Below are 26,274 nucleotides of genomic sequence, written 5' to 3' on the forward strand. Positions count from 1 at the left end.
AAAAGGGTTAAATAATCTCTCAATGGCTGACATGCAACACAAAAATAAAAATCAGGAAAAGGGAAAAGGTGCATTAACACTTGTATTTAATTGCAAAAAGTAAAAACTTTTTTATTCTTCTTACATACAAATCTCATTTATTTACACACTTTACAGGCTTTTCCCAAGTATTTACAAAGTTTGCAATATATTAAATTATGACCATCCATAAAATTCTGCATTAAGTGCATATTTACATTCTTTTTTTTGAATCCACCACTGAATTTAGTGTTCAGCATTGAAAGTCTTTATGCATATATAGCTTTACTTCCCAGCACCCCTGAGCCTTTAGAACGTGGCTCCCCTCCCCAAGACAAAGAGATAATGCTAAAAATAAATCACCTGCCATTTGTTTGAATGTCCACAGCAAAGGGGAAGTCCAGCATCTCCCTTGTCTAACTCAGCAGGACACTAAATCTGCCCTTTAAAAGGAGGAGGTTCCTGAAGAGGAGAATATCGAGCTCTACCTATAAAATTTACCAAGAGGAGAAAGTCTGGTCTGCAGGAAGCAAAAGCTCTTTGTGCACCCACTGAAATGGCCCCACCCCAGGAAGTGTTTGGTTCTCTTAGAAACCATGGGGTTGAACATGGACCACCAAGCCTGGAATTGGGTGGGTGTGGAAAATTCCCTCCTGGAGCAGCATTACCGAGGAGAACCAGGGGGTTTCGAGGCAGGAGGATCCCTTTTCTGAGACACTGGTGTTTACAGAGCTCACATCTCTACCATGAGATGTCCTGCTCCCAACTCCTCTTGCTTGGGATGCTCCTGCTGTTGGAGCCCAGGAGGCCACAAGGGAAGGGAGGTGCTTTGATCCAGCCCAGTCTGACCAGCTTCTCCACCAGAAAATTGCAAAAACAGGACTAGAGGGAGAAGCTGAAGTCCAGAGACTCACGGGAAATCTGCCTCTAGAAAGCTCTCCAGGGCGTTGCAAAGGGAGCCTGAGGCTGGGAGCCCTGGGGGAATCAGTGTGTGCAGTGCCAGCAGGGAGGAAAAAACCAGAAAAGAAACAAAGAAAGCAAAAAAAAAAAAAAAAAAGAATCAATAGAAACTGTCAGCCTGGCTCCCGTGGGGGCTGCTGATTTCCTGGTACTGAAGTAAATCATAATAGTCCTTTCTCCTCCTTTCAATTACCCTGAGTTCAGGACTGAGAGCAACGGTCAGTGACCCCTGCTTTGGGAAGCAGCTTTAAACCACGATCCTCCTGCCCAGCAGACAGGGCACAGCTCATCTTTCCAGCCTGGCAAGGAGAGAGGTGACCCCTCCCCACCTCTGCCTGTGGGTAGTACCGATTTCTGGTGTGCTTTCAGAGCAGCTCTGCAGCCCCTGGGATTGTTGGGTGAGCAGGGATCCATCTCCCAGCTCAGAGAACACGAGCTCTGAAGCACAGAGGGATTTTAAAACACTGGGATGCACACATTGACTGGGCAGGGTGGGAGTGGGGGATTGTCCAAACCAGCACAGCGAGAGCCAAGGGGCAGCTGAGGCGAGGGAGACCATGGTGGGACACCCCCTCTGTGACTCATCTGGTCGTGTCTGTCACCAAGATGCTTCAATGGCTGCAGACACAGCCCCATCCCCCCAGTTCAGCCTCAACAGGCTCTCTAGGGAAGTCCCAGCCTCCTGCAGCCTTTCCAAGGGCTCTGTAAAGCTGGAGCTCTGGATGAGAAACACGACCAGGGCTCACTTGCAGCTAAAGGTATCAAAACCTCCTTTTGCCCATCCTAGTTTTTGCCACTTTGGCCTCACCTCCGGGTTTCCCACCTGGCTCCTCGCCTGTGGAGCCAAAGGTGTGAGCACCACTCCTCTGGCAGCTGGAGACAGGAGCTGCTCTGGAAGCTGTGCTGCAGACTGGGGCTTGGCAGCTTCAGCCAAAATCGGCTCTTTATCAGCAGGAGAACTGCCCTCCTGTTTTAGTTTAGCAGCTAATTCCTTACAGCTTTTGGAAGAGGAAGAGAAAATATACTGGAAAGCTTAAAAACAAATGATGTAAACTCCGAAGGGAGCGAGGCTGGGACATATGCAATGTATCGCCCAGACACCGAGCTGGAAACTTATGCAGAGCCCATAAAGTGCACTTGGAGAGCTGCTCTGCACACAGGCCACACTCACCAGCTCCTGTCCAACCAGCTGCAACTCTTTGAGGAGGGGAGAAGATATACGTGAGAACACTTCTGCTAAACAGGCACAAACCTGCCCTTTTCCTCCTCCTTCCCTCCCCCAACCTAAACAGCAACCGTAAATAGATCCATTTTCTCTGCCTCTTCCCCAAAGAGCCAGACAGCCACAACGGCTTAAGTGCGACTCTCGAAATCCAGGCATTTCACAGACACTTGGGAATTGTCTCCACAGCTCTTTGACAAGTTACAGTCAAGGACACTTAGCAGTGACAGCGTCACCGAACCGCCGCACTCTCAGCAAGAAAGGCTCCAGCAGCATCTCTGAGCAAGTGCTTTACAAAAACGGGTCAGGTACAAAACCAGCGAGAGGTGAAGTAACCTTGTCAGCCTTTAAATTTGATTTGAGCAGCTGCCAAAGTGTAAATAGCAACAGTCACTAACGAGGCCCTGATTCTGCCATCACCAAACTCCCAAATTTCCATTAACTAAGACCCAGGTTTTAAGAGGAGGGAGGGGGGTGGGGTGTGTGTGTGTGTGTGTGTCTTGGCATGTACAAGATTGCATGTAGTGTCATGAGTGTAAAATACACCCCAAGCAATGAGAATACTAATGGAAGTCTTATTAATCCAATTCTCTTTAATATTTTGCTACAAATTAGATCAGTCCTTTTCTATCCCGAGAGAGTCAGACTCTCCCCCTTTGGTTCTACTGCATCTGGTGTGTGTGTTGGTCCAGCACTGAGGGTTATTAACACAGACTGACACAGGTGCTGGGGTTGTTCTCAGTGTTTTGACAGGAGAAAAACAACGGTTATGCATAGAAATGTTTGTAGTGTCAAGGCCTCAGACTAAATTCTTTGGAGCAGGAACTGTCCTTTGCCTTATCCTTGTACAGGAGCCAGACATGGTCATCCCACTTGGCGGCTTTTGTCAGCCCCTAATAAGATTAGTACGATGTTTGCTCCCATTTTTCTCAAAAACAAAGGCTGGACAGACATTTTTCCAATCTGTCATTTCACACGTACCTAAAATATTTACAGAGAGAAAGGCTCCTGCTCCTGAGAACAGAGTTAACTCACTTGCAACCAAAACCCCTCCCAGTTCCATATTAACAAGTGTGAGAGCATGTCCTGAACCCCAGCCCTGGCCTATGAGTTCAGCCTGACACATCTGTAAGTGATCTTCAGCAGCGGGATCAGACCCAGAGGATCAGACTTGGAAGGGACGGCAGCATCCGCAGCCTGCAAACCCTGAACCCGAGCCTCTCTCAGGGCACTGGAGACAGCAGTGCTCCAGCAGCAGGAAACATGCAAAGGCAGCTTGGAAAGGACCCAGGAAAAACCAACCTTCACTCTGAAGACAGAGCTCCAGGTCTGGAAGGAGTTGGTATAAAAATGATGAGGGATGAGGGAGCTTCCAGGTGCTCCCGTAGGTCCCCTGGGCTGGGAATGCAGGCAGTGCCTCCAAAAACAAGGAGCTGAAACTGGCTGTGCAGCCCTTGGTGTCTCAGGTGAAACCTGAACAGAGCTGCTCTGCTCCTAGCCCCATCTCCATCCAGAACTCCTGCACTCCCAGCACCAGCACCACTAACACGTGTGTCGGTGCTTTTTGCAGGAAAGGAGGTGGAAGAGAAAAAAAGCACAGTTACTATTTGACTCACAACCTGCAGATAGAGAACCACAAGAGTGATCACAACAGAGAGGCCTGAAGAGATTCTTTTGGTACAAGAATGATACAGTGGGCAAGGGGCAGAGACCCTCAGGTTCGAGGCTCCCCCCAGCCCGGGAATACAGAGCTGGGATCAGCTTTGGGGGAGACACAGCCACAGATGTGAGGGAGAGGTGGGGTGAGGCTGGGACACATCACCAATTCATTCCCTTTATAGAACTGGCCTGACAAGACAGGCTCAAAGCTTCCTCCTCAGGAGGAATGTACACAGAAATGTCACACACCCCCTCCACTCCCAAACCCCCTCAGGAAGTTTCAGAAGTGCCATAATCCACAAAGGACACAAGGTGAATCTCATCCTGAGAAATCCTTCTGCTGTTCCTGGAAAAAAAACCTTTGCTGCAAACTCAGGGCTTACCTGAGGGGACAGGGAAGGTCATAAATAGCTTGAGCTTCTCCCAAAACACATTTGAGGAAAGGCAAAGAATTACCTCGAGGGTCAGGAAAACAGTCATTTTTAAACACTGTAAACATGCAGGGTGGCAAAGCTGCCTGCCCCAGTTGCCCCAGCTCGCTCTCAAAATGTTGCCTCAGCTTCAAAGCTGAAAGTCTTCTTGTCCTGGGAACAGCTCTATTTTCCCTCCCCTCTGTCCTTAGCTGGCAGCTCCATCACAAACCACGGCTGGCTCTGTCCCTTTGGCCATGAAGCTCATTGTCCAGTAATCTGTGCTGGCATAACCTTTGGGAGAGGCAATGGAGAGGCCATATTAGACGAGTCCATGCTTAAGTGACTGCTCCCATTTCCCACAAAGGGATGTGTGCATGCTGGAGCTCTTTGCAGAGACACTTCCCTCAGGGAACACTGGGTTTGTGATACCCATCATGTCCTGTGTAGCCTACACAGCTCATTTTGACACTGAGCACCTCATGGGATCCCACTGTTTGTGTTCCAGGCCACAAACTCCCCATCCAGAAGGATCATCCTCTGTACTGCAACAAGCAGGCACACACCAGTTTGGGAGTGGCAACAGCACTGACCAGTTTGGAGGTGGGAATGGCACACACCAGTTTGGGAGTAGCAATGGCACACACCAGTTTGGAGGTGGCAATGGCACACACCAGTTTGGGAGTGGCAATGGTACACACCAGTATGGGAGTGGCAATGGCACACACCAGTCTGGAGGTGGTAATGGCACTGACCAGTTTGGAGTGGCAATGGCACACACCAGTCTGGAGGTGGTAATGGCACTGACCAGTTTGGGAGTGGCAATGGTACACACCAGTTTGGAGGTGGCAATGGCACACACCAGTTTGAGAGTGGCAATGGCACACACCAGTTTGGAGGTGGCAATGGCACACACCAGTTTGGAGGTGGCAATGGCACACACCAGTTTGTGAGTGGCAATGGCACACACCAGTTTGGAGGTGGCAATGGCACACACCAGTTTGTGAGTGGCAATGGCACACACCAGTTTGGGAGTGGCAATGGCACACACCAGTTTGGAGTGGCAATGGCACACACCAGTCTGGAGGTGGTAATGGCACTGACCAGTTTGGGAGTGGCAATGGCACACACCAGTTTGGAGGTGGCAATGGCACACACCAGTTTGGAGGTGGCAATGGCACACACCAGTTTGTGAGTGGCAATGGCACACACCAGTTTGGAGGTGGCAATGGCACACACCAGTTTGTGAGTGGCAATGGCACACACCAGTTTGGAGTGGCAATGGCACACACCAGTTTGGAGGTGGTAATGGCATACACCAGTTTGGGAGTGGCAATGGCACACACCAGTTTGGAGGTGGCAATGGCACACACCAGTTTGTGAGTGGCAATGGCACACACCAGTCTGGAGGTGGTAATGGCACACACCAGTTTGGGAGTGGCAATGGCACACACCAGTTTGGAGATAGCAATGGCACACACCAGTTTGGAGGTGGCAATGGCACACACCAGTTTGGGAGTGGCAATGGCACACACCAGTTTGGAGGTGGCAATGGCACACACCAGTTTGGAGGTGGCAATGGCACACACCAGTTTGGAGGTGGCAATGGCACACACCAGTTTGGAGGTGGCAATGGCACACACCAGTTTGGAGGTGGTAATGGCACACACCAGTTTGGAGGTGGCAATGGCACACACCAGTTTGGAGGTGGCAATGGCACACACCAGTTTGGGAGTGGCAATGGCACACACCAGTTTGGGAGTGGCAATGGCACACACAAGTTTGGGAGTGGCAGTGGCACACACCAGTTTGGAGGTGGCAATGGCACACACCAGTTTGGGAGTGGCAATGGCACACACCAGTTTGGAGGTGGCAGTGGCACAAACCACTGTCCCAGGTCTCAGAACAGACCCAGCTGGAAGCAGCCTCCTGACTCCAAGGGATCCAGCAGTCCCTGCACGCCACAGCTCCAGTACTCACCCAAATCCCCAGCTTCCAGCTCCACCTTGAACATCTCACAGTGTCCTCGGCATGTGTCCAGAGGTGCAACAGTCAGGGTGAGCTGCCCACTTCCAACAGCAAAGAGGCTGTGCAGGCTGTAGCTCTAGGATGAGAGGACAGGATTTCAAAAGCCTGGCCAGCTTTCCTTGGATCTGTCTGACCAAACGAGGGGCAAGTCACTGCCCTGCAGGCAGGTGAGACTGCAAACAACAGGTTTGCTGCTCCCCCCAGGTACCAGCAGATCACAGAATCACAGAATCATGGCTGAGGTAGCTGCAGGCAGGGGTTCCCCTCCTCTCCAAGGCAATGTAGGCCCTGCATAACCACAAAAACCACCATAAAACAGAGGAGGAGATCAGGCCAGAAGCCTGAAGTGTCACTGTCCTCAGTGAAATGTCTCCATGGGCAAGTATCTTTGGATGGGATATTTATTGCCAGGATGGGACTTATTGCCAGGAACAGCTCCTAAAATGCAGCTCTTAAATGAATTTGGCCAAACTGTTCACAAAAAGATCATCCCCTCCCCCAGCTACAGAGCAAGGCCAGGATATAAATGTGAATGGAGCTGGGATCCCACATGGATATCCCTGCCCAATGGCAAGGGGGGGTTGAAATGAGATGATCCTTAATGTCTCTTCCAATCCAAACCATTCTGGGATTCATTCTCTGATTCTGTGACATCTCCAACTGCTGAGATGGGCACAGGGTATCTCCTGCCCACAACTGGACACAGTTGCTGGGAGGAACAGCCACCTTGAGGTGCCACTTCACACAGGGATGGACAGAACTGATACCACCCTAAAATGCTTCTTTTCAGGATTGTATCAGCTGAAAATGCCCTGCAAATCCCACAAAGACTTGGAGCTGCTGGAGGACAACTGACAGCCAGGGAGATAATGTCTCTGGGATAAATTTCTCACCTTATTCCCCAAATCTGGATGGCGGATGAGGAAGCAGCTCTCCAGGGACACTGTCTTGGGGAAGGACAGCAAAGAGGATGCATGGAAAAATTCCTGCAGAATCTGAGATTTATTCACAGATTTGTTCCTAAACAGAAGAAAACAACCCATATTAAAGAAATATCACACAATGATAACATCTGCATTTAAAGGATGCTTTCCTGACAAAATTCTTCACAAACATTCATGCCTGATAAAAGCATGACAGACTAGCCCCGGGAGCTGGGAGCAAAATTCCACCTCTCAGCCTCTAAACCTGTGCTCCTTCCTATCTTCCTCTTTGCTCCTGCAGCAGGACCACGTGAACAGGGAACAGACAGATCATGCTGGATGGCTAAACCTAATTTTCCTCTCTTCTTGCCTTGAAATGATCCGAGTCATCGACCGGATCCATTAGTTACAAAAGATGCAGAGAGGTGGCATTGTACACAACCATAACTGAAACCACATGGTGAGGCCAGGGGGGATCCAGGCTTATCCTCTAGACAGGGAAATATAACTGGAAAAGGCAGGGTGGGGCTTGTTATTTTTGACATGATTAATACTTCTGCACCCTGACCATCCCCCTGCCAGCGCTTGCTCTGCAGCCTCAGAGAGCTCGGAGTTTTCCACGTCTGGTGGCCACACTAAAGGCTTTGGCAAAAAGCTTTTGGTTAAGAGGAGGCAGGATCAGGGTTGGCCATTTTTTCTGCATGAGACCAAACACAATTTGCAGGATGCCCTGGCCTTCTGTTACTTCTCAGTGTTTGCAGAAGTCATGGAATCTCCCCTCAGTCAGCACCAGTGGTGGGGGATTCCCACTGAGCAGACAGGGGTGATCAGAAATGTGAACCAGTTACCTCAGGTAATCAAACCACAGCCCAGACAATTAATGTACAGCCTGAAGAACAGGACTGAGCAGTCACTGGGATATTTTTGTCTTGTAAGAGGAGCAATACCTGAAGTCCAAGCCACAACACTCCATTTTTAGTGCGGGAGTCTTGGAACAAATCAGTGCCAGCAAGCAGAGAGAAGCCTGTGGCCCACTCCTGTTCTCCTTCCCTCCAGGTAAAGTGTAATTTGCAAGCACTGGTGGTTCACACAGGCAGAGTCTGTGTCCATCTCTCACATGTTTTTTCTTTGGCTCACCAGGGAAAGAAAAATGGGCAGCTCCACAACTCGGCTGAATTTTCTTCTATTATAACCTCTGCCAGTTCTGGATCCTGGGACTGGAAATGCTTCAGTTCTTCATAAGAGAGATGCTGCCCTGTCTTGAAGGACACAAAACAAAGATCAAAGCTGTGCACCCAGAGTTCCTCCCTGCTCCCATTTCCCTCCTGCCAAAGAGCACCCAAGATTGCTAAGTTTCCAAATACAATGATCATTACTCAAAGGAGTGAACTCTCACCCCCCACACCTTTAAATTGGGGTGAAATGTCTTCTTGGACATATGTTCTACCTCAAGCAGCACTTTTGAGTTTGTGGATGAAAATACTGGGCAGGGGTCTTGGGCTGCTGCTGTTGAAGAGTTTGGACTAATCACCCAGCCCCACAAATCCATGCATTACCTTGATTAGAAAAGGCTGGTGCCTCTGGAGCTTTTCTGATAGTTCTCTGAAGTCTGTCACTATCTGAAGGTTTTTCACAGCAGAACAGACTGTGCAGTTTGCAGGAAGTGCAGAAGTGTTCTGTCTGCAACCTGCTGCCCACCAGTCCTGGCATTCTTGGGAAGAAACAAGAGAAATGTGTTTAATTAGGACCAAAAAATGAAATGGAAAGGAGACAAACTCGATGATAAACTCATTATCCCTAACATGAAACACTGAGATTTCTTATAGTTTCTGATGGTTGTAACTCAGAAAGAACAAGCTTCAGTGGGCAGGGAGCTTGAGAGAATGTTCCCAGCACATTCTGGAGATACAGCTGAAATGGGAGAGCTCTGTGGAAATCCCACTTCTCTGTTCACAAGGCATATCCTTTCATTATCAACAGAAGGATGACAACCATCATATGTAGTGTAATAAACTGAAACAAGTCTATAAGCAAAAGAGCAACCCAAATGTGTTATCAAGGAAATAACACCCAGGAGACAATAAAAAAAAAAAAAAAATCCAGGTTGGAAAGAGTAGCTGGCACCAGGAACCCTGCTAGGAAATATCTGACATCACCATCCTCCCCTTTACCTCTGCGTTAATTAAGAACTATTCTGTCCCAGGCAATGTTTGCCCAGTTTGCAGAAGGTGCCAGGGAATGTGGGATTTCACCAAGACTGCTGCTGCTGTTTTTATTCATTCCATGCATTGACTTGGAGATGAAACAGGGAGAAAAGTCCCAGCATGAGGAAGCCCTGGACCACAGCTACATCCACTTTAAATTCCAGAAACTGTTGTTATACCACAATCAGCTGAACTGGCCTACAATGTAAAAATTCAATTTTTACATGACAGCACAACTTGATGTCTATATCCTGCCTCCCTCCTCCAACTTAACAGCCCTCCCAGCACAAAAAAATAAGCAAACATTAAGAGAAGGGAAATGCTGCAGCATGGAATGAGCAGGACAATGGTGAATATCCCATGTATTTCTATGCTAAAGGATGTGCACAAGCAGCCACCACACTGAAAGGATGTGGCTCTAAACTCAGAGAACCACAGAATACTCTGAGTTGGACCCACAAAGTCATTCAGTCCAACTCCTGGCCCTGCACAGGACACTCCAAAATCCCACCCTGTTGTCCAAATGCTCATTGAGCTCTGGCAGCCCTGGTGCTGTGCCCACTGCCCTGGGGAGCCTGTTCAGTGCCCAAACAGCCTCCAGGGGAATAACCTTTTCCTGAGATCCAACCTGAACCTCTGACACAAGTTTCATTCCTGGAGATACAGCAGAAGGTTGTGAGAAAAGGGAGAGCTTCGTGGAAATTCCACTTCAAACGCCCATTTTGTGGCAGCAATAGCCCTGGTTCTGCCACCTTAATCCCACAGGAGATGTTTAACTTGGGAAGTGGCAGCAAACCCATCCCAGCTCCTGATCTGCCAGGGTGGGGTTAGGAAAAACCCAGGGCCTGGGACACATCTCACATGAAACATCCAGGGATCTGTTCTCACAACAGGCCCACCCGTCCCAGCACGTGTCAAAACAGCTCCTTGCTGCAAATTCAGGAAACTAAGGGGATGGAAAAGGGGAGGAAAAAAAAGAGTGAAGTCTGTCTGAAAAACAGAGTTGGGAAATGAGGATGCACAGCAGCTTTTGGGGGGAAAAAAGATCACACACAACCTGCCTGTTACTGCCATCACCATTTTCAGCCATGCTCACACTCCTGCACATGGGAAATAGATGAACAGCACTTAATGGGAAAGCTCTTGTTTTATTTTCCCCTCTGACATCTGCAACAGGCAACAAGGAATGTTTCAGAGGATTTAGGTTCACTGGGACATGACAACAAGGAGCAGACTGGGATTCATTTTGTTTCTTTCCTGCTGAATATTTCCAGTCGACTCCCAAACGCTGCATTTCCCACCCTACTGCTGGGATATGGACTGAAAGGGATCAGGATATAATTCCTAGTCTTTCTGGAAGACACATCTACACTGCTTTCAGGGAAAGGGGTAAAAAGGCAAAACAAAGTGTAAAATCCTTCTTGCAAGCAGAAGTCCCACTCCCATGAGAAACTGCTCCGACGTACTTTCCCTCCCTGCTCACAAGAGAAAAAAGCAAATCTTTGTTCCACTGCCTGTAGAAAGCTTCAATTTTACAACAACAAAAAAACTCAACTCACAAAAAACAGCTGGTCAGTGACAGGAAACAAAAGGCTGAAAGATCTCACCAGAGAAAGGGCAGTCGCCCCGAAGAGAACAAGAAAACACATCTTATGGTCTGTCATCAGATGGGGAGCACCAGGACTATAATTTCTCTCCGGGCAAAACTCAGAAACTTCATCCCAGAGCATTAAGCACAGCTGTCCCCAAATTTTCTCTCTGGGCTCGGGGCAGTACCCCATGCAATGGGATGCTAATCAGCTTGACAGTACAGAGCTTGATTCCTCTTTTGAGCCAGGCTGGGATATTTGCATTCTCAATTGCTCGATTCAGGAGGTGATTTCTTTTCCCCATGAATAACCAGCATGGCTGAGAAGCATTTCAAATGCTGCAAGTGGGGTTGGGGGATTTTTTTTTTTTTTGGGGGGTAATTAATCTTTTAGATTTATTGTGGAGGGTGTTAGTCTGTGCAACAGCATGTGTGTGACTGGCATGACAAGTACGGGCAGTGCCTGCCCTTCCCAGGGAGGGCGGGAGGAGAGACAGAGGAGCCAACATGAGCTGCACACTGGGGACCAAGGCAGGATTTTACCCAGGATGCTTATTTTCTCTTCTTACCCTCCCTGCATTCCTTTTACATTATCGCCCTGCCCAGACAGCCCGGGGGATTGTTTTGGTGGAAGTGGAGTGTGCTGTCTGTGAGCACACACATGGAAGATGGGCTCTTCATCCCAGCACAACCATCACACCATGGGCCCATCCACTCACATCCACAGTGCTGGGCGTGGGCAATCATCCCTGTGGAGCTGGAGTGAGGAGAGCAGCTGTTACACTGAACTGTCCATTATGTGACAGAAGTGTCAGCCAGTCCCAACCCGCCTTCCCTTGGTGCTTTCTCACCCCTTTCTGAGGGGCAGCCTTCACTCTGTCAAGCAGAACCTCAGTTCCCCAATGGCCATACCCACCTAAGATTTGCTTTTATCTGTTATTATTTCTCCAGAACAAGAGCCATCTTCTCCCCTGTGTCAGGAGAGCTCCAGCCAGGGCTGGGATTTCCAGCTGCTAACGCAGCACAGACCAAGAGATAACAACTTTCCCTTGAAACACATCTATGATTAATGCTACAAGGAGTTTATGACTCTACTTTCCACTAAGCAGAAAAATAATTCTCAACTCAACATCAATTTAAAATGAGTACCCCGCCCTTCTTGGCTTTTCTCACAGAGGATCTCCCAAATTTCTGGCTGTCCCCAGCACTACAAAGGGGTGTGTGTGCACAGCCCCAGAGATGCTGGGTGTGGACTATCAGACTGGAAGCTCAGAGGTTTCTGAGAAGACCTGGCCCTGCTTCTGCCTGTTGCAGCAAAGCAAATTAACTTATGGAAACTTGCCCACATGGATCTGGGAGCAGGATCTCAGCAAGCCCTGCTCTCTTTAGGGACCATATGGAGGGCGCAGGATCAGTCTGTCTGTGCAGCAGGTTCAAAGGGAACCTTTTGTTCCTGCAGGATATGGAGCCAAGGGCTGCTCCTGACCCTAACAAAGTACTGAAAACACAAAACCTCCTGTGTGTAGAACTGCAGGTGCTGAGGCAGCTTGCTGGCTCCTCACCAAGCTGCTTTGCTCCCCAGCACTCAGGACCAAGGCAGGAATGATGTCCAGCAGGCACGTGACAGCCAGCTCTGCACAGGGAATTCTGATCCCAGGGAAGGGAGATTTCCCCAGGACTTCACAGTGCCCCCAGGTGTTGTTGCTGCCATCACCCATGATAACTCCAAGGAAGCTCCCCAGAGGGCTGGATAATGCACTAAGCAGCACCTCCAGAACCTGCAAAGGTTGGTTCCAAACCCCAGATTCCTCTTTCTGAGGATGAGATTATTCCCCAGTCCCACCAAATACCTCACCAGGGACCAGTCCTATGAGTATTCAAGCAACTTCAGCAAGCCTTGGATGAAGTCAGGGCTCCCAAGAATGGCTGGGCACTGAATATTCCCAGGCATTTCTTTGTCCTTTCTTGGAGGTCCATTGTACCAACCTGGCTGTTCCACTAAAAGGTGATTCTGCCCCTCTGCCCTCTCAGGTGAGACCCCACCTGCAGAGCTGCCTCCAGTGCTGGGGTTCAACATCACAAGGATGTGGAGCTGCTGGAGGAAGTCCAGAGGAAGCTGTAAAAATGCTCCAAGGGCTGGAGCCCCTCTGCTCTGGAGCCAGGTTGGGAGAGCTGGGGGTGTTCTCCTGGAGAAGAGAAGGCTCCAGGGAGAACTGAGAGCTCCTTGCAGGGCCTAAAGGGGCTCCAGGAGAGCTGGAGAGGGACTGGGGACAAGGGATGGAGGGACAGGACACAGGGAATGGCTTCCCAGTGCCAGAGGGTAGGGATAGATGGGATATTGGGAAGGAATTCTTCCCTGTGAGGGTGGGGAGGCCCTGGCACAGCTTGCCCAGAGAAGCTGTGGCTGCCCCATCCCTGGAATTGTTCATGGCCAGGTTGGACAGGGCTTGGAGCAACCTGGAATAGTAGAAGGTGTCCCTGTCCATGGCAGGGGGTGGAACGAGCTGAGCTTTGAGGTCCCTCCCAACCCAAACCATTCCATGATTCTGTGATGAAGGACCCAGGAGATCCCTCAGTGCTCTGACATCCAGTTCCTACCAGCACAGAAGGGCTGCAGCTCTGCCTGCAGTTGAACATATCTTGCTTCCAGGTGCTGGATTTTCCAGTGCTGCTTTCCATTATTTCAAGGGCAGGGATTTGCAAGGTCCAGCCTTTAACCTTAGAGTGAAGTTGCAGCTCATAACCTATTGCTTTGACAGCCCCAGAATGTACAGGGCAGGTTGCTGTTGCTCCTGAGATCTGACCAGCCACTTGCTGCCTTGGGACCACTGCAGACTCAGATACTCCTTGAGTAAATAGCTTGTAACTTGTGCTATACCATTGCAGCTGGATATATTGTGTGCCTACCACCCCCTGTCCCAGATTTTATAGAAAGATAAAACGGTATTTAAAAAACTCACAGCAATTCAGACATCAATTCATGATCACAATCTATGACACAGGTAAACCCATCATTCTTACTTTACAGCTGCAGAAATTCCCAGCTCTGTAGTTACCAAGTGGCACAGTTTGGAAGAGGCATTCACAGCACTTTGTTGCCCAGGCAATGTTTCCCAAACTCCATCTTGCTGAAATTCTTCACTAGGCTAAAAAATAATTTGATCATTTATAATGTCGTGTCAAAGTCAGGCTAAACTGATGGGTTCTTAAGTAAGTCAGGCAGGAAACATAAGGATTATTAATTACAGCCTGGGAGTGCTGATTAAGGGCTGCATCACAGTGGGGGTTTAAATATATACTACAAAGAGTGTCCCTGTTCAGCACAAGATCCTCACCCCTTCCTCATATTGAACTTCTATTGTCTCTCTGAGCATATTGAACATATTTATGCCAGGAGAAGAAAGTATCTCCCAGTTTGGTTTGTAGCATTTTTAGGAACAGCCAGGAACAAAATAACAGCTACAAATGAACCCATCAAGGAACCTTTATTGTTGTTCTGGGTAAGAAAGTCAACAGCTCGAAGCACTACTCATTCATCTCACTAATGGGTACCGGCTGCTCCAACAGCCCAAGGATGATTAGTCAGTCTCCACAAAGCACGAAAATGATTTTGATCCAACGAGACATTGTGAAATCAAGTCTGCTGAGCTGAGCCCAAGAGGAATTCACAGTCCACTGGGGCAAAAGAGCATTATTTCCAGGAGAAATCTGCACCTACCAATTGAGAAAACAGAAGGCAGGGGCCAAGCTGTCAGGAAAGCATCCAAAGTCCACTCCAGCTGCACCTCTGGTTACCTGCCCCAGACAGCCTGTGCTGCTCTGGCAGTGGCTGCATCAACAATCTGCCTTGGAGGAACAGCTTGTGAAACAAATCCCTCCCAGCTGCTGTCACCTGCCTGCTGGTGGCTTCAGCCTGTACAAGGTTTGACATGTGTGTGTCACAAAAGGGCTCTGCCAGGCCATTAAATGCCTCTGCAACAGGCCACCTATGGCAAATGCTCCTTCTGGGGAAGCACATCCAAAGTGAGAATTCACTTGCTCTGCAACTGAGGAAGCAAGAAATCCTGGAGGCATCACAACAGAGAAGCAAAAGGAAGAGTTTTTCATGTTTCAGAGTATCACAGTGGAGTTAGTTTACCACCAGCAAACCCAAATAAACAGTGCACTGGCTGAACAGGGGCCAAAGTAACACGGTGTATGAACAGCCTGGCACTGCCCTGCACTGCAGAGTCAGCCCTTTTATTCCCCTTTGAACGAGCCAACACATGTCTGTTAGTCTCTCAGGTTATATCATAAAAGGGTTGTTTATACACACACACACACAAGAGCAGCTCCTCTGGCAGCTGTGCAGAGATGGGAGGGAGCCCTGCACAGTTGCTGTGACCCACAATCACCTCCAAACGCTCCAGCATGAGAACAGCACAAAAACAAGAGCAAAAACCAGCTTGACTTCGCTTAGGAAAAAACAAAGTAACATCCTTTGTGAGCAAGAGGAGAGAGCCACGCTGAAGGCAACAAGTTAGAAATCAGATCCTGCCTTACCTCCCAAGCAGATTGTTGTGCAACCCTTCCTTTAGAGCAGGCCCATGTTCCTCGGGCTCAGACATCCCTGAACCCCAGGGGTCAGACCCAGCGTGGGCTGCAAAGCCCACAGGGAAAGGCTGGCTGGATACCTGGATGCTCATCCCACACTGCACTCAAGGAGCAGAACGTCCATCCCTGTGCAAGGCAGGAGTGCTGGATGCTCCCTTCCTGCACAGAGCTGTGCCAAGGAAAAACACACTGCAAGGCTACAGTCAGAGGAGTGAAAGGAAACGTGTTTGGCCCCTCGCAGGCTGCCTGCAAAGGGTTAAGATCAGAGAGAAGACAGGAGCTGGCCAGGAGCCAAGGCAAGCCTCCAGCTAAACCCAAGGTGGCCAGCCAAGAGGCAAAGGCTGCTGCCCTCTCCCAGTAACCAGCTGCTGTCCTCCCCCAGTAACCCAGCCTGCTGTGACCCGTCCCCACAAATAGCTCTGGCACCCGGCAGGCCTTGGGATGTGACAGTGCCAGGCCATTTACAAGGTGCTGCTAAACACTGCTCCTCCAGCTGGGCTCCTTGCTCTGAAATAATCATGTATGAACCCCATAAACAGGATTTTAGCCCTACTGGTCTAAGCAAAAAGGAGTATTTAACACAAGGAGCGTTCTCCAAGCTGGGGGTAACTTGCACAGCATCCCTTTTCCAGGTGTGCTGAGCAGCTTCTGACCCAGCTGATTCCGAGCTGTGTAGGATCAGTGTGGCCAGGCCCAGGTCTCGTTAAGAGAAGTAAAGCTGGATTTTCCTCGAGGTCATTAGAGCCCCCTGCTATCAGCAAGTTGTCCCATTGCTGGACCACAGCCTGTACCCCACTGACAGACCTGCTCTGCTGAGGTTTTTGAGCTGCAAGGACTGAACTTCCCACAGGCAGACACACAAGTTAATCTGGGAGCAGCTTAATGCTCTGCCCATCACATCATTGTGTGGCTGGCAGGGAGCAGTCACCAACCAGCTGACATCAAAATTCATATTCAGACATTAAAAAAATCTATAAAGATGACACACAGCTGCAAAGGAAAGAACCACTGGAAATCAAGTAGAGTGACCACCACTGTGGTTTTAAAACTTCTGTTTAAAAGAAGAGAAAACCCCTTTTCATTTGGCTTTGATGACTACAGACTTTGACAACTCATATATTACTTCCTAATGCTTGTATGGGAGAGGGAAGTACTCCTACCCCTACTTTGCACCAGAGAACTGAAACACAGAGGGAATAACTTGCCATCCCAGTCTATGTCAGAGGAGAGAAATGAATCCAGGTTACACAGACCCTACTTTCTCCTTGGAATAGCATGAGATAGCCTTGAGTTAACCCACATGCCCATCAAAATCCACTGTGTTCTGTACAGCAGGCAGACCCAGAGGTCTGACAACCCATCACCTCCCTGGGGCTACGTGAAGCACTGATGTGCCTGGACAAGAGCTGCAGGCCTGGAACAGCCAGTGTGACCCAGCACTGAGCCTCTCACGAGCTCTGCATAAACACCAGCTCAGGAAGAGCAAATGCAAACCACATTTCCACAGATCTTTTCCCCAGCTGAAGGGATCTTGCCCTGGGAAAACAGCTGAAAGAGAGGCACGGACGCTAAACCCAAGGGTCTGAGAGTCAGCTTTGAAGAAACAAAGGGTGGGAACACTAGGTTTAATATGGGATTGATCCGGGGGAGAAAGCCAGGGAGCAACAGAGCACAGAGACAGGCAAAAAGGAAATTTACTTTGGACCCAATCCTACAAACTTAACGCAAGAGAGCTTTGTGGATGCTGCTCCTCACCTCGGCTGCTCAAAGGTCCACCCACAGCCACCGACAGACAGGCAGCCCTTGTCACCCACAGCACGGCTCTTAGGTGAAAGGAACAAGGATGGAGGTCAGGTCACCATTGGCAGGAGGGAGAAGGGAGCAAATCCTGCACCCCTGCTCCTCCCAAAGCCTCATCACCGCTCTGACGCGGGGCTCTTGGGGGAAACCAAGCAACTGAGCTCCCCTTGTTCTGCAACACAAACCTGGCTGCTCGGCCCACACCTACCAGGGGACCGGGCTCCAACCTCAATCCCGGACACAGGAAAGCTGCCCCACAGCTCAGGAGGGGCAGCACATCCCAGGCTGCAGCCCCACGAGGAAGGAACCAGACCACCCGTGCGCCCACGCTCGCTCGGCCGGGCCGTGTCCGCACCGCGGGAACGGCGCCAGCACCGCCGGTGGGCCCAGGCAGCCTCCACACTGACAACAGGTGGCTTTCAACAAGAACAGCCCCAGCTGCATTTGAACTGGTGCCCGAGCACAGAAAGCTCCAAGTTTCATCCTCAGCCCCCTCAAAATTTTCATCCACCAGGATCTACACAAGGAAAGGAAGAGGAGTCTGTACACGGAGTCCCTTCGTTAGTGGTTTCCTCTGCTGCTCAGTGCAAACGTGCATTTTAGGGAAGAGAAGACTGAGAGGGGATCTCATCAATGCATATAAATATCTCCAAAGGGTGCCAAGAGGATGGTGTCAGACTCTATCCAGTGGTGCCCAGCGACAGGATGAGGAGCAATGGCCATAAACTAAAACACAAGTTTCACCTCAACACGAGGAAGAACTTCATTACACTGAGGGTGGCAGAGCCCAGGAAGGGTGTGGACTCTCCCTGTCTGGAGACATTCCAAAGGCACCTGGACACATTCCTGTGTCTCCTGCTCCAGGTGGCCCTGCCTTGGCAGGGGGGTTGGACTGGGTATCTCCAGAGGTCCTTTCCAACCCTAACAATTCTGGGATTCTGTGATCAGAGAACACCAGACCTGCCTGCAAGACCTCCCAGCCTTATGCTCCCAGTAACAAACAGGATGACAAGATGCAACTTTACTCCTTCCCTTCAATAGACCAGAAGGCCAAAATTAGGGGCAAAATAATAAAAAACATGCACAAGGCAGGGCTGAAAGAGCTTATTAGACCACTCAGCCCCACGTCATGAAACTCCCCCTTCCAGATCCCCACTGGATGGCTTTACCAGGGTCCTCTAAGCAGCAAGCTGGGAAGGTGACACCAGTGTCACTGGGACAGCCCTGGTGGCTGCAGCTGCCTGCTGGGAAGCCAGGACACGAGGGATTCCCACAGGAACCCAGCCAAGGTTCAGGCTGGGTGCTGCACCCTCCCATTCAAAGAGCCAGGGTCTCCTCCAGTCCCTTTTGCCGAGGCAGGATCAAAGGCTGCCCAGCCATCCCTAGTCAGTGTGTTAACTGGGACATGCTGTGGCTTCCACCACAACCTAATGCTGTGGAAAAACAAGAGTGGCAACTGCCTCATCCCCTTGTCCCCTCTCCTCCTTTCCCCAGAACTGGCTTGCTGCCCACCCTATTGCTCACCACTTCTGCAGATTTCCAGGACTCACAGAAGCATGAGGGATTTTATGTGCATTTAAACAACATCACATCCTTCCTCTGCATCCACCCTTCCCTTTTCCCCTGTTCCTTTCCATGTTTCCCAGTCTCTTCACCATTCAGCTTGTTTCCCCAAAGATAGCCTAGAATTGCTCCTGCTCTTATTTATCTTCACAAGAAGATGCTCGTGATTTCAGGCAGCCCTTGTCCTACAAACCTTTTGCTGTCCCACGGAACCTCCCTGGGCTCTCTTCATCCCAACCCTGTGGTATGTGAAGGAAGAACCTCTCAACCCTCTGGACAAAATCTGACTGAACAAATATCATGGAATCACAAAATGGTTTGGGTGGGAAGGGACCTTAAAGCTCATCCAGTCCCACCCCCTGCCATGGGCAGGGACACCTCCCACTAGCCCAGGTTGCTCCAAGCCCTGTCCAACCTGGCCCTGGACACTTCCAGGGATGGGGCAGCCACAGCTTCTCTGGGCAACCTGTGCCAGGGCCTCCCCACCCTCACAGGGAACAATTTCTTCCCAGTCTCCCATCTGACCCTGCCCTCTGGCAGTGGGAAGCCATTCCCCCTTGTCCTGTCACTCCCTGCCCTTGTGAAAAGTGAAATGTGCATTAAAGTTCCCATCTCCATACAGGAGCAGAGGGGTGTTCACTGTGGCAAAGCTGAAATGCAGTAGATAAGCAGGCTCCTAATGTCAGGTGCTTATCAGAGCCATCTCCTCCCCTTTGTTTTTTCACTCCCAGAGAGATCCCAGTGTATAAGGAAGGACAGGAACAATGGGGGATACCCTGTCCCACCCATACAAACCTGAATCAACGTCAGGGGAAGAGAGGGAGGCACAGAGAATGCAGAATGGTGCTGGCATTTCAGGGAGCCCTTTTTAGCTCTGCCAGGAAGGTCAGAGCCAGCACAGACAACTCCAACACAATGAGGTGCCCAAGCTAAATATAAACCCATGGAGGGCACAGCTACAGGAGTTTGTTTTTACAGTGAGCCGACAGACCATCAATATTGTGCCACATCCCTGCTCCAAATAATTCCCAGCTTTATCATTCCTGACAGTCTTTGTGTTTTAGCAGAGAGGCAGAGCCCAGGCTTGCACCCATCTGCCAGGCTAAGTCAGTGGAAATAATTAACTGAGAATGAGAAATACCCAAACTTTTCCATTTCTGTTTTGCCATTCTAGGAAAATCTATGATGTTCCTCTGCTGTGATGGGATCACCTCATTAGGGAGCCCTTATCTGACTTCCTCACACACTGCCCTTAATGTTATATTAACTGCTATAAACACCACAGCACTCAAGCCCCCAGTCCTTTCCCAATATACCACTTGGCAAAAACTACTTTTCCTTAAACCCAGGTCACACGTTGAGGTTTCTACACTTTGCTCACAGATACCAAGGTTTGGTTGAGAAACTGGTTTTGCATTACTCAGAAGAAGTAAGAAAAGGTGACATTTAGCCAGCAGAGCTGTCTCAGTTCTGCTTCTCAGAACTGCAGAGATTTCTAGAGGAAAGGGAGCTCTTGAGGAAGAAAAAACCCGAGGTGTTAAAAGCAAGGAGAAGAGAATGTGCAAGAACGAAATTATCAAGTTAGACATAAAATATGCTCCAGCCCCAGTGAAGACAGAACTCAGGATGCTATTTTTAAATAGGAAAAGAGAAAACCACGATGCCAAGCCACTAACACATTTGTTATTTGGTGCCCTGGGAGGCACTTCTGTGGCTGGTATTTAAGCTGGTATTTCTTGCTAGGCTTATGTTACAGCAGAGAAATCATTTCCTTACTCTCCAGCATGTACTTCTTGGCAATGGGCAGAGGGAGCAGCCGGATGTGGCCGATGAGGGAGCCCCAGGCCTGGGCTCTGGAGAGCGGAGCTTCGGGAGGCAGCGGGTTGTAGGGCTGGATCACGAAGTAAACAGTCAGCAGGACCAACCCCAGAGTGAGCAGGCCCTGTGAGGGAAAACAGGCACAGAGTTAACTATCCTGCAGGGAGCTGAGCTGTCCTCAGCCCAGGACACACCTTCTGGCTGGTACCAGAGGGCTGTGGTTGTGCACTGCGAGGCGAACGCTCATTTTCGCTGTGGCTCCTCGTTCAGCTGCACTGCTATTTATGTACAGAGCTGTCACTCAGCTTTATTATTAGGGCTGCCCAAGGATGAAATTAAGCAGCCTTCAAACCCAAACCACACAATCCTGCTCCTGTATTTCAGCACTGCAAATAATCCAGCAGGAGATCAATGAGGATTATCTACAGATAGTTCCGATTCCTCCCACCTAATCAAATAAAAACTTGCACTCCTGCCATCCCTCTTACACAAGGAAAACCCTGTGGCTTTTGCAAACATCCGTCAAGCCTCGAAACACTCTGGCAGAGTTGGCACCAGCTCCCTCCTCCATACCAGAATCCCAAATAAGCCTCCCAGAGATGACATGACGCATTTCTCCCCCCCCCCCGGCCAAAGTCAAACTGAATCAACAGCAAAAACAAGAACAGAAGCTGAAAGTTCAAGTTTGCAGCTTCCTGTTCTCCTGCCTCATTTTACAGCTTTTTATAGGACATGAGGAAGAAAGCTTGGATTTTTTTTTTCCAAACAGAAACCCTTGTGATGGTTTTGTAAAGATGACACTAAAGTTATTACTGAATATTATGTCAGTGGGAAGGTTTTCATCCTTGTAGCAAGCACCTGCTCTAGTGAAAGGTGTACCTGCCCATGGCAGGGCTTGGAACTAAATGATCTTTAAGGTCCCTTCCAACCCCAACCAGCCTGGGATTCTATGACCTCAAACCTACCTAACAATAGCATCCTTTCACCCACTTTGCAAAACTTGTTACAGCATCTTTTAGTTAAGGGTTTCAAAACATTTCTTCTAGCATCAAGCATGATGGTAGCAGGTAGAAGGAGAATAAAGACAGGTAGAGGCTTGTGGCAGGGTCAGAGTTGGGTTCATTATTCAACCCTGAACTTCAAGAATTTCCTTCCTCATATTTCCACTCAGACTGCCAACACAGGGACTCTTTATCTGAAAAACGAATCAAAATCTCATTATCTAATAATTTAAGGGAGAGGAAGGTGTTGATGTGGTAAATTTTCAGCACACATGAGCAATTTCAAATCTTTGTCAGCTGTCTCCTGTTCTCAAACCAGCTCATGGCACAAAGGAAGGAATCTACACTTCCCAGCTTTTAAACAAAGATCTTGGAAAGTTCATCAAGAAGATGCAGTGGGAAATAAAAGGCTCAGGTGCAAAAGGAGGACTCTGACCCTCAAATGATGTACATGCACAGCAGCCACCTTACCTTGTAGAGAGCCACTAAGAGAGGGTACCGTGGAGGGCCCCTCTGGGGTTCGTTCCTTTCCAAGAGCTGCTTGATGAACTTCTCAATGGCTTTTTCTGACATGCCACACTGGTGGCCAGTCTGCCTGACCAGGTCAATCGTCTCTGAGAGCTTGTCATAGATGCTGAGCTCGTTGGCCGAAAGCTCCATGGCCTCTGGTGAGAAATCCCTGTGGAGAGATTGGGAGCGTTAACAGGAATCCCACAGCTCAGCACCAGCGCGTGCACAGGGATCCCTGGAACGTGGCAATGCCCAGGAGAGCAGGAAGGCTGCCTCTGGAGCAAACCTGCTCCCAGCCAACAGCACAACGTTCAGCTGCAGCCCTCCCAGCCTCCGCTGGCTCAGGATCTCCCGCCGGCTCAAAGAAGCCGTGAAATCCCCCGACAAGAGCAGAACCGGCAGAGATCCGCAGCTTATGTAAATGAACAAAGCCTCCCAGAAATCAATGAAACTCCATTTATTCATCTCTTCCACATGAATCCGTCCCATAAAGCGATTGCTCACCCGGTACAAAAGCCGACAGCACAAAGCTGATCGTCACACGCAGCAGCCAAGTTAAGCTCTCCCGCGCTGTAATTTCAGGCACTTATTTTAACCTGGATTTGTTTTCGTGAAATCCCCACCCGTCAGCAACAGGAACAGGACAGGGAAACAAGCAGGATGTGTGGGGCAAAGTTCAGCAGTTTACAATTTGTTTAAATTTTCGCAACCTAATGTCCAGGCCAACTGATTATTGAGTAACAGCAACGTGCGACAGCAGCTGCTCTTGCAGGCAACAAAGCTCCCACCTTCCTCTCTCCCAAATTTGCCTGCAGGTCGTCACAGGCAGAAATGCCACAGAACTAAATATCTCAGCAAGAACATAAGCTTGTAAGGACACATCTGTGAGCAAGAAACACTAAATGGCAAAAAAAAAAAAAAGAAATATGTTTCTCCCCCACTCACCCTCTGCCACAAAGGCCTCGCAGATGGGCTGAAGGAAAGATGGAAATAAATTGCTGGACAAGGTAAAAGCTGCCAATGCGAGAATCCCATTGGTAAAGAGACATTTTGCCTTGGAAAAACACTGCTGGGGGAATGGCAGAATCTGCCAAGTTTTGCTTTGCCTCTTGTTTTCTGAGCTGGGTAACTCTAATCTGGTCTAAACTGGGACAACTGGGGAGAGAGAGTTTAGCAATGGCTTTGCCCTGGAAGCACAGACTGAGGACCATCACGAAAAACACAAGAAGGACAATCAATACTCACAGCTGGAAATCAGGCCACTGCCTCCTTTTTGCTCTAAAACTGCCTGGCCTCAGGAACCAGCTCATGCTGATCAGCCCAGTGTAAAGTGCCACCTAAACTTAGATTTGCTCGGCTGTAACTCGCTCTGGCTGCCCCCACAGCACAAATCAGCCTCACATCTATGTATGGATATATCAAAAAATAAGATATTCTTGTGAGGCAACCAAAATTTATACTCTGATTTGCCTTTATAGCACTGGCCAACAGCTCTCCCCCTAAACCATATGCTCCTAAAAGTCAGAACTCGAGCAATGGCAATTTCAATACATGTTTTTCTGCAGTGCTAGGGCACTTTTCACAGGACTTACCAGCTTCAGCCATTGCTCCTCTCCTCCCAAGATCAGCTCCCTGTCCTGCTCTTGCACACTTGTTTATGTGGTCACATGGTGAATCAGATCAGGAAAATTATCTGGCTGGAAAATAACCCTGATTTGTTTGGTCAGCAGCTGCCTAAGCATCCAACTCCAGCAGTTAGTGTCACATGTTCTATTAACATTAGTGTCAAATTTCCAGCCACAGCCTTACAAACACCAAAAGGGTAAAATGCCAAATTAAAACCTAACCCCAAGTGCACAATGAGAACACACTGCACTACTTTGCCAGGTTAATTAGCTCCTGGCCCTCTTCTACCGACATTCCTTGTGTTCCATGCAAATATTTGTCCCAGATCTTACCACCTGAGCAGCCCCATGGGCAAGCAAAGCTGCCCCAGAGCAGGCTGGATCAATAATATCTCATTATAGATTAAGTTCTCCAAGGCAGGGACCTTTTCTTCTCGTCTGTAAAGCACCTGCCACGCACATGATGATAAAAACAAGCCATTGTTTTACTTTCATTCATGCAATACTCTGATTCATGTAACAAGCAAGAGCCAGCACATCTGCAGGATATTAAATGCCCTTTTTCCCTGATTACTCCAGTTGCCTTGACACAGTCCCTGCTGTGCTAAATGCTCTGAAAGCTTATCTAGTGTCCTCTGGCTCCCCAGTGCCAAAGCTTTCACCTATGAAGCTGTCCCGTGCCGAATTCCAGCAGACTCATCAAGCTTCCCCTGCCTGCAGGATCTGCCTGGAAGCACTTACAACAATTATCCCCACAGAAATGCTGTCAAACACCATGGTTTCCCCCTTTCCAAACAGCACAAGAATCCTACTGTGATACAACACCGAGATACATCCCAGTTCCCACTCCTCTACATTTACATTCCACACCTTTGTAGACAAGCCACTAAAAACCCAACGAAGCTCCTTGATAAAGTCAAGAGTAACTCAATCCTCAGCTAGGAAATAAGGCATTATGCTCCCACATTTTTAGGAGAACAGATGAGGCCTTAAAAATCAAATAACAACCCATTATTTCCCTTCCTATCCCCACAATAAAACAGACAAAACAGTAACAACAGGCTACTGTACCATCACACACACTGAGCTGGGCTTATCCCTTGCAAACCCCTCAGAGAAAGGCCTTTAAATGAGGAACCCATATGTTATTCTGGTTTTTTATGAACTCCACCACCCTGGAAGGAATAAGCAGCCTCCCTCCACAAACAGAAACAGCAACGGGCCTTGGCTTGAAGGGTTTCCACCCAAGAGCCCAGTCCTGAGGTGGGTGTTTAGTCCAAGGATTTAGAAGGTAAATATTTTGACAGAAATGCTGCTGGAGGAGTCTTTCCTTTTTACAAGGAAAGTTTGCGTGCCTTGTTGGTGAACCTACAACGAAATATATATATATATATACACACACACATATAGAAATATGTATCTCTATATACACACATATAGAAATATGTATCTCTATATACACACATATAGAAATATGTATCTCTATATACACACATACAGAAATATGTATCTATATACACACATACAGAAATGTGTATCTATATATACATAGAAATATATACATACAAATATAGAAAATATATATACACGCACATATAGAAACATATCTATGTAAATAGATACAGACAATAAATATATATATAAAAATACACTCCCATCTTCTTTAACACCCTTGATGCCACCCCCTCGCCCTGCCCCAGGGTCAGGTCCCAGCCCTGGGCTGAAACCCCTCCGGAGAGACCCTCACCCAGCCACAGCCCCACAGCCTCGCCCCTCTTTCTCTCTGAGGCAGAGGAGCCCCAGCCAGGGGGTTATTTTTAAAAATAAATCCATAAATCACAGCAGAACACACCCCCCCCACCCCCGCCGCCGGGCTCGGGCCTGCACCAGCCCGGGAGCCCCCCAGGCCCGGGCCCACGGTGAGGGGTCGCGGTTCAGCGCTCCGGGACCCCCGAGGACCCCCCTCCCCGGCCACCCCCGAAGCGCCCCCGGCCTCACCCGGTGCCCGCCCGGGGCCGCCCCGCTCCGCCGCCGGCTCCGGCTCCTCCCGCCCCGCCCGCGATGGAGGCGGGACCCGCCGCCGCCGCTTCCTCTTCCGCCACGGCCGCGGGGCCGCCCGGGGCCCCCACAGCTCTGGGGGTCCATCAACAGCTCCGGGGGTCCATCAACACCTCCGGGGGTGCATCAACAGCTCCGGGGGTGCATCAACAGCTCCCGGTGCCCCCGACACCGCCGGGGGTCCATCCACACCTCCGGGGGTCCATCCACACCTCCGGGGGTCCATCAACAGCTCCCGGGGCCCCCGACACCGCCGGGGGTCCATCCACACCTCCGGGGGTCCATCAACGGCTC

General features: G+C 49.4%; 1 protein-coding gene across 3 annotated transcripts; it reads right to left on the reverse strand.

Moving 5' to 3' along the window:
* Positions 1-69: 69 nt before the first annotated feature.
* Positions 70-26,015, reverse strand: C25H6orf89 (chromosome 25 C6orf89 homolog). Of its 3 annotated transcripts, none has more exons than XM_064635841.1 (8): positions 25,921-26,015; positions 22,259-22,466; positions 20,745-20,910; positions 8,777-8,931; positions 8,358-8,479; positions 7,191-7,317; positions 6,250-6,373; positions 70-4,563 (listed from the first exon to the last, which is right to left on the reverse strand). In XM_064635841.1, exons 2-8 carry the CDS (start codon positions 22,445-22,447, stop codon positions 4,478-4,480), a joined length of 969 nt encoding a protein of 322 aa, XP_064491911.1. In that variant the 5' UTR covers positions 22,448-22,466; positions 25,921-26,015; the 3' UTR covers positions 70-4,477. The 3 variants fall into 3 exon arrangements, with proteins under 3 accessions (XP_064491911.1, XP_064491909.1, XP_064491910.1); XM_064635839.1 differs by lacking the exon at positions 25,921-26,015 and adding an exon at positions 23,243-25,403; XM_064635840.1 differs by lacking the exon at positions 25,921-26,015 and adding an exon at positions 22,802-23,150.
* Positions 26,016-26,274: the final 259 nt, after the last annotated feature.

Source organism: Pseudopipra pipra, chromosome 25, assembly GCF_036250125.1.
Source record: "Pseudopipra pipra isolate bDixPip1 chromosome 25, bDixPip1.hap1, whole genome shotgun sequence".
In the NCBI taxonomy this organism is placed as follows: domain Eukaryota; kingdom Metazoa; phylum Chordata; class Aves; order Passeriformes; family Pipridae; genus Pseudopipra; species Pseudopipra pipra.